The sequence below is a fragment of the Phycodurus eques genome, chromosome 19, assembly GCF_024500275.1.
Source record: "Phycodurus eques isolate BA_2022a chromosome 19, UOR_Pequ_1.1, whole genome shotgun sequence".
Lineage (NCBI taxonomy): Eukaryota > Metazoa > Chordata > Actinopteri > Syngnathiformes > Syngnathidae > Phycodurus > Phycodurus eques.
Genome location: NC_084543.1, coordinates 10,467,049 through 10,476,048, shown reverse-complemented (window position 1 = coordinate 10,476,048; position 9,000 = coordinate 10,467,049). Strand labels below are relative to the sequence as shown.

Here is a 9,000-nt window from a genome sequence, read left to right as displayed (position 1 = left end):
CATGATCAAATACCAGTCAATAAATACACGTTTATTGATAGCTCAACTTCAGTACAGTATCCCGCCTTGGGACATTACAAATAACCGAACTCTTGAAACAACATTTCTGCAGACAAGTCAGACGAGTCAGTTGTGTTCTCAGGGGGATGGGGGATCATCATCACTGCGAGCAAATGAGCAAACACTTCATTTAAATGCATGTGTTCTCTTCCTGGATTCAACCTGGATTCAACAGTTCTGACTGAAGGCGATGCTCAGCATTTATTTATTTATTTTTCCCCCCCCTCAACAAAAAGGCAGGAATTTTTCACTGTTACAAAAACGAAGAGGAAGAATTCCCAGGTTCCAAACAAAGACGTTAGGACAGTCCAAATTAAGCTCACCCTTCCTTGTGTCTTTTTTTATGAAGAGCACTGCAGTATAAAGTCAACTGGGCTCCTGCAGAACACATCCTTCCTGACTTGGATCCCACAGCAGTGCACCTGCAGGAACTAGATTTCATTTGGCCGCCTCAAAGGTCCACCTGCCTTCTGGTCTGCTAGATGAGTTGGCTTAAACTGTGCATGTGGGTAAGGTACTGGGTGAGACCCTCCTCACCTTCCTCCTCCAGATGTTTCTGGTAGCACTGGAGCAGCTTGGCGGCGCTGGCCTCTGACGGGACCTCGCCAGCGGGGAGGCAGGCCCCCGACATGTCCAGGATGATAGAGGTCAAGGCCTTGATGTAGTTCTTTGCCAGCGTCAACGTCTCAATCTTGGAAAGCTTTTTGTCCGTCTTCACGTGCGGGATGGCCTCGCGTAACGCTTGGAAGGCATTGTTGAGTTTGTGCATGCGCTGGCGTTCACGCTCGTTGCTCTCCAGGCGCCGGACGCTGCGCTCCTTCGTGGTGGAGCCGTGTTGCCGGCGCCGACGACCTCCGCCCGCTCCTTGCCGCTTGCCCTCCCTGCTCCTCAAGGAACCTCTCCAGGAGCAACCAATCCTCACAGAGGCCTCGGAGTCTTCCTGTTCACTGGAAGCCGGTTCCGCTTCTGTGTCTGGTTCAAGTTCTGGCTCTGGGTCAGACCAGGTTCTTCTGGAAGGTTTCACAGCTTTCCCCTTGGACTTCATCTTGCTTTTCTTTATCAGATTCTTCAAAGTTGTCACGGTGTCTAGGGCCTGCAAGGATAAAGTGACAGATGAGATGTTTTAATAATGAGCAAAGGCTCATTTTAGATTACAAACAAATCACAGGGCACATCACCAAACAAATGTCACCAAAACTGGATGCACAGGGTAATAAAGTACCTTCTGCCATCTCGTGGAAACACATTTAACTCTTCTGCCTGTCACTATACGTTGTTGGCATAGATAGTTGAATAAGGATACAAATAACTTTCGAACCAATTAAGTGAAACTGGATAATTTCCCACGACGCCCTGGCTGGGAGTCACTGAGTTAATATACCAATTCCCAATCCCCAATCAACCATACGATGCCAAAGATATGGTAGATTGACGTACCTACTATGCGGGTTTAATGAGCTCAAATGCCCTTTGGTACTTTTTCATGAACCTATTAAGGTACAGGTATAATGCCAAACTTTGTCAAGGGTACAAAAACAACATTTGATGAGACAGTATGTGTTCCCGTAAAGGTGAAAGTACTTTTTTCCCCCTGAAAGAGCAATGACTGAAAAAAGATTTACTGAATACAAACAGATAGACGGTGAGTAATTTGGTCTACAAGTTCTGTACATCTCTTACCACTGGAAATGCTCTGCCGTAGGACTAATTATTGGTCTCAGGTTGAACTGTTTAGACCATTTCCAGGACCAATAAGGTACCAGTGTGTTCCTCTATGAGGATGTGTACTTTCTTTTTCTGAGTGAGTCTCCAATTCAAACAGCCATGCATCCTGCTGTATCTAATCAGTCTGTTGCAGTGTGAAAACTCCACGATGTTGGCCTGAAAGTGTGCGCCTGGCTTATCCTCTCTGCTCCCGAGATAATGTCAATTTCAAGGTTAGACTCACAAACAGCACTCAAACAGATGACCAATTCGCCCTATTGCTCTATTGATTTGGATATTGAGCTAGAACTGCTCAGTGAATGCATTTAAACCCAGAAAACACTTGCATAAAACCTATAAAAGTCCCTTAAACTCACCACTGCCCCTAGAAGTTTCACTTCTTAAAGAAAATTCATCAAATAGACATAGCTTATGAAAACACAGTCCAGTTTCGTGCCTTTGCCTTACCTTTAATTCAGCTTTTCTTTTTTTCGGGTGGTTGTTCACAGAGAAATGGCCTCGCAGTCAGTTAGTGGACGCACCATCATACGTGGATGAGGAGATAAGGAGAAAGCTGTGGTGCATGGCTGTGCAGTGGACACGCACAGATGTCAGTTGTCACATGCGACGGAGTTCAAGCAGAATTAGGTACACGTCGCGCTCCTCAGCCAATCATTGGGTAGCTGGCAAACACAAGCTCCGCCCCCATCCTTCCACTCCCCCTCCACACACGCATTGAGATGGGCCCTGCAGACGCCTGCAGCAACCTTATTGTAAAAGAAGAATCGTTAGTTGTCCAAAAATAATTATTTTTAATGTGTATTATATCGTCCACCTATATACACACACACGAACAATAGTGCATATATGAATATTTCACTAAATGTATGTGTCTAAGTAGAGGTATTGAAGGGGGGGGGAACTTGACATAGATGGATAGATAGATGGTGTTTTGTTTTCTGTCATTATAGAAAATCTCGCTCTGCAAAGACTGAATGTTGGAAGTGAAACTTTTTGGCAATTTCGAAGGCTCCGTTGGCTTTTTTTGCGAGGCACATACTACACGTCGTGTGCTTTGTTCGCGATAATCCCAAATTTAAAAGTAAGTCAAAAGTAGAACTGGTGATATTGTCTCTTCAATGCTGCTTTCCGTTTCTTGGAAGTTGTAGTGTCATCTTGTTTTATCGAATCATTTTGTCTTTCCCCTCTCTGAAGAAGCTCTACAATGGTGATTGTTGTTGTTGTTTTTTTGCTAGGTGGTCTTATTTTTTTACTACTATATCACATGACAGGGAGGAGCAGTTTGATGTGCGTACAGAGGCATAGGCGGATGGACCTGATTTTCAAAATAAAACTTTTCCTCACTCTGCTCAATAAAGTATTTTTTGTGACTTCTTTAGCCTGGATGCATAGATGACCAAGCAGAGGCAAATTGTCCTAATACGCCACTGGTGCAGTGACAAAAGGCCTGCGTATTAGGGCAATGGGCAGGCTAAAAAAAATATAATTAATGCAGAAGAGTGCCTTGAATGCAATAATAATAAAATAAATGTCTCTGTTCATTGGTACAATACTCTAAACCCATTGTTTGCCGTCCAAACAGTCTAGTAGGGATAACTGGCATATGCTTTTTGTTAGTTGCCTACGAGGCAATTTTGCCAAGCAACAAATGACATGCCATAACCAAGAATATGTATGCAAGCTAAGGGTGATCAGTGAGTCAGGAATTTCAATTGTGCCTTTCCACTTCCTACTTCATTTGAATCTAATGTTTTTAAAATCATTCTTCATCTGAAGCATGCTTGTCATCGCCACCTCGTGAGAGTGTGAAGAGGCTGTGGATTTAAGCACATAAACAGACAACAAAATCACCCTTTCTGAATACCGCCACACCCCTTCTTTACATAGATGTCATCAAAGAGAGACTGTTTGAACTTGAGGACCACTTGGCATGCCACTCGTGACTTCTGTGACACTAAAGACCACTTGCGTCATGACTTAAAATGACAAAAGAGGGGGAAAAAGAGGTGTGTGTGTGTGTGGGGCGGGGGAGGTGGGGGGTTCATGAATCAATTCCTCAACATTTCCTCGTGTTTATAGGCAGGCCACTTTCTGATTCACTGAGAATGAGATAAAATATTGTGACTCAAATGGTAAAAGAAAATATTTACTCTGTCCACATTTTAAACCAAAATTAAACACGTTTCCTGACGATCTGTTGTGTATTTTTGGCAAAAAAACCTGCTACGTCAACCAACAATATGTAATCAAATTACCTCTTGTGTTTGCGCTTTCATGCTTGGTGGAAGAATAAATGGACAGGTGTGACGCTCCCAACTCTTTAAAGAGGATAGCTGCCCTGTCCTTGAGTAACTTGTTTGTGCGCACGCGTCTGTGTGTGTCAGACTGGTCCTGCCAGGTTTCCCTTCCTTCACAGGTACACTGTATCTAATCAACCCAAACTCATTGATGCTGGCTCTGTGGAAACATTATCTACTAGTTTGAGTTTGTTCAGTTTCTAACTTGGTTGGCCTGAAGGCTTTGCACTGTTTGTTTAGTCACCACCGCCTTGATAAATTCAGAGCTGAATACACTTCAGTAATGAGGCGAGCAAACATTGGCCTTTGCACACAAAACCCCCCCCCCCAAAAAACCCTAAGTAACATATTTACTACATTTGAGCAAAGCAAACTTTTGGCCACTATGGGGTCATGTCACAGCTCAACTCCAAGGACAGAAGTTGGCCTTAAACAGTAGCTTTGGATGCAGTGTGCAGCTGGAAAGGCAACAGCAGGTCTTTCACAATTGACTGTGTAATCACCACGCAGTGGGTGCTCATGTCATACCCACTCCTGTGAACACTGAACACACCGTGATGTGACAGACAGCAGGTGCCTTGAATCCATGAAAATGGCGGAGAGCAAAAGAGATGCCCCTGACTCATCATGAAAGAGCAAGGAGGCGGGGAGATGAATTAGGGGGCCAAGATCTGGACCGCTTGTCACTTTTTCCATCAGGCCAAGGCCACGGGTCTCAGAGGAAAACAAGTGTGGATGTCACGTCGGCCGTAATGACAAAAAATAGTGGTGGCCTTTAGCAGAAGGCAGACAGACTGAAAAGGTGGATTTGACCTCCTGTGTGTCATAAAAATTAGCACCAACTCACTGGAGTGTCTGTGCTTTCCTGTGACTAACTTGTTATCTCCCAGCTCAAGGTCGTGACAAGTTTGGGGGACTCGATGAAACACTCTGGCCTGTAATCAGATGTCCAGTTTGTGTGTTGGTGCAGAAAACCTTATTGTGATGAAATACTCTGAAAATGGTCGATATTTTTTATAAAGATCAGAAGTCGTCAATTCACTGTGAACCTGCACGCACATATATGCAGTTTAGTGTCAAAATCTGTCAATAGCCAGCAGCATCCAGGTTAAGTTGATCTCATGCTAACATTTGTAGTGTGCCGCCCTCAACTCTTTACAGTTTCACTTTGACAAATGATCATATTCATTTGGGTAGTGGACAAATGTAATGACATCTCCATCAAAATAGAATTCTCTTTTTATGTTCTAAGGATTTCCACATTTAACAGGTAGAAGTTTTGACAAAGTTTCAAAACGCATATAAAAAGTTGTGTGTATTCAAACAAACGACACAAAGTGTTGGCATTCCCTCCAGCCTTCCATGTTGGGTCGTTGGGACCTGAGGCAAGTCTTGTGCCTTATAAAGTTGTGCTTAACAATCGTTAATTTAGCAAATATCGGGATAAGCAGCACAGAGAATGGACGGATGGATAACAATTATAATGCTATTCAACTTCCATCCATCCATTTTCTGAACCGCTTTTCCTCACTAGGGTCGTGAGCGTGCTGGAGCTTATCACAGCTATCTTCGGGCGAGAGGCGGGGCACAGTTACATTATAAATTATAAATATAGTTGAGGCATTGTTGTAAAATACGTGTACTGTAATTTCTTGTGTATAATGGGGATTTCCCCCCCCCCCCAAAACAATTGTCAGTCAATTGTGTGCATTATACATAGGTAAAGGGGAAAATGGGGGAAAAAAAGTTACACATTTTATAAATGTATGCCGCCATCTAGAGGTTATGAAAAAAAGATGTACACTTTCATTACAATATGCCACCGCCACCTAGAGGTTATGTGAAAGGTGTAGCCCACACTTTCATTCCAATATGACAGGGGTATGTATGACTGCATATATATACACTTGTGCTCATAAGTTTACATACCCTGGCAGAATTTGTGAAATATTGTTTTTTTTTTAAAATATGACTGATGACTGAACAACAACCATCATTAACTTCTTTATGGTTATGTTTTGTTTAATGATAATGCTTTTCTGAAATGCTTGACAGTTTAATTTTAATCCCATCAACGTGTTTCGCCTGGCCCTTCATTTTTTCTTTAAAGAACTGTACCCAGTTTACAAATTCTGCCTGGGTAATCAAACATATGAGCACAACTCTGTTTTCTCATTTACTAAATAAAAGTAGGGCTGTGAATTTCAAAATAAGAGCAAGTAAATAGAAAGTATTACGTGTTCAAATAAAGTGCTTAACTTCAGAATAATTCTTTGAAGAAACTAACAAAATACAGATAATACTTCATGTTTTGATCATATGGGTAGAAGCAAAGTCATGCATTGTAAAAATGCATTATACATAGGTAAAAGGGTTTTCCAGAATTTTGAGGTCAACTTTGGGGGTGCATATTATACATGGGTGCGCATTATACACGAGAAATGATAGTACCTTTTAGACTGTATTTGTATGGCTTGGTGGCGGCCGAGACTCTCTCCCTTAAAACCCAGGAATGCTGTGTTGCCGTTCAGCTGAGTTGAGTGGGTGGGTACTAACCACAAAGTAGGCAGGTACTTGAATATTATTTGACGAAACTGTGTCACCAACACGTCGATTTCAAATCCACCTGTTTTGCAAGCCTTATGCTATTTATTGCCTTTTGCATTCAATCCAAAAACCGCATAGATCTCAAACTTAACCCTGTCAAAGACTCATTTTGATTTAACATTTATGTTATGCATAAAACAGTAGGAACAAATTTATATTGATGGCATGGCACTTTTAAAAGTGCGTGAAACAATTACATTATCATAATGTATCAGAAGCTTTAAAATATTCACACAAGTAAAAAAAAAAAAAAAAAAAAAAAAGAATGGAAATTGTGCTATTTTGATTGCAATGTTAATATAAAAATACATAGCGTTAGAAATAAAATTTCCTATTTCCTGGACGGCGTAGTAAAAACAAAAAATAACAGCTACAGAATGTTTGCTTCTTTTTTCAGTGCGCTACTTTTTAGGTAAAACAATCTTTAAATCCTTGTGAGAACAGGCCTATATGTCATTTCAACAAATTGTAATAATAAAAAAATGTCTATTGTATATTCTCAGTCTTCCTGGTCATGGTAATCCGCAAAGGTTGAATCAACATAACCAGCCTCTTCTTATTTCTTAAATTCGTTGTCTTTTTCTTATAATAAATAAATGACCTAGGCAATCATGCTATTAGGCTAACATAATGCATACATTTCTATTGTTTAGTTTTATTAAAGCACATTCAAAAGAAGTAAAAAAATCCACTTTAATGCAAATCATACCCAACATCTGAGTAGCAGAGCTCACTTTAACTTAAACTGACACCTGCGGTGTGTGTTTGCTAATAAGGTCTAAATCAATTTCTTTATCATTTTCTTTCTAGTAAAGAGTTTCTCTGCACCCATACGCGCGCACCCCCACTCACACACCCACACCTCCTGCTTAACAACAGGATGTTCTTATACTAATTTGTCAGCTTTTGTCCATTAGATGATACACAAACACATGCATTATTGGGTCACAGTTCTGCCTGAATAAATATCAGGGCCCCATCTATCTACGGAAACAAATACGCAATCGGAAACTTTCCCCACTCACAAGTAACCAGGCAACCACTGGATGAGTGACTCAGGAAAGGCAGAGGGGAGCTGACTCACAGTGGCTGTGACGTAAAAGGACAGACAGATGGACAGATAGACAGACACACATACACGTATGTATATGCAGCAGGTCATGAAACAATCTGAAAAATTCAGATGACTTAACACCACACTGTGCAACAAGCAGAGGTTGCCACCCTTGAATCCACAATATCATGTCCTAATGTAAAACAAATGTGTCACGTCCGTGTTGTTTGTGTATTTGAAGTCCTGAACCCTATGAAGAAAAAAATTAAAGGAAAACCAACTGGCAAAGTAGGATCAGAGAAGCATTGAAAGCATGATGCGCAGTACCTCACCAGATCCAGCAAATGGCGCTATTGTTCCTCTGGAAAGTATTCTTGCTGCCCATCCCCCCCAAAGAACCGACAACAAAAACAAAACCACTAAACAAGGGAAAAAAGAAAACACTAAACAAGCAAAAACAAACAAAAAAACCCACCAGATCCAGCAGATGATATTAATTATGTCTTCTTTCCAATTATGTCTTCGCTGTCCAACAACAACAAAAACGATAAACACGCACAAAAAAAGACACAAAATGTATGGCCAAACAACAAAAGATTAATTAATTAATTAGCTGTGATCAAAACGTATTGTGATTCTTTTCTTTTCCTGCTAACTAACTGACAGATTTCCAATTTTAAAAAAAGAAAGGAAAACTAGGATCAGTGGATACACTGATCTGGCAGTGCCCCATCACAGGTCACAGTTCATGAATGTGAGTGTAAATGGTTGTTTGTTTGGCGACCAGCCCAGAGCATACCTCGCTTCTTGCCCAAAATCAGCAGAGATAGGCTCTCGCTCATCCGCAAACCTAATGAGGATGAGCACTATACAAAATAAATGGATAGATGGATTGATATTGTGTCAAATAATCTCTGATTTTAATGTTGCTAAAGATGTTTCTTAACATTCCTGTAATGGAAAGATGTCAACAATTTATGGACTTTTTATTGACAAGGTGGGTAGCATCTAAGCTATCTGTATGACACTGTGCTATTGGTGCTTTTAGATCTTACAGCTGCCTTTGTCATGGTGGATCATGAGATCCATATTTCTCGTTTAGAGCAGTGGGTTGGATTTGGCAGTGCTCTTAACTGGGGCGTCCCACATGGCTCAATTCAAAGTCTTTTGTTGTTTTTATTATCTATGCTTCTGCTTGGATGGTCGAGGAGCCTACACGGCATTTCATTCCACTGCTATGTGGATGGTTGCCAAATT

General features: G+C 41.2%; 1 protein-coding gene across 1 annotated transcript; it reads right to left on the bottom strand.

The window, feature by feature from the left end:
• Window positions 1–32: 32 nt before the first annotated feature.
• On the bottom strand, window positions 33–2,356 carry bhlha15 (basic helix-loop-helix family, member a15). Its single transcript, XM_061706591.1, has 2 exons — window positions 2,233–2,356; window positions 33–1,153 (listed from the first exon to the last, which is right to left on the bottom strand). Exon 2 carries the CDS (start codon window positions 1,103–1,105, stop codon window positions 539–541), a length of 567 nt encoding a protein of 188 aa, XP_061562575.1. The 5' UTR covers window positions 1,106–1,153; window positions 2,233–2,356; the 3' UTR covers window positions 33–538.
• Between the last annotated feature and the right edge of the window lie 6,644 nt (window positions 2,357–9,000).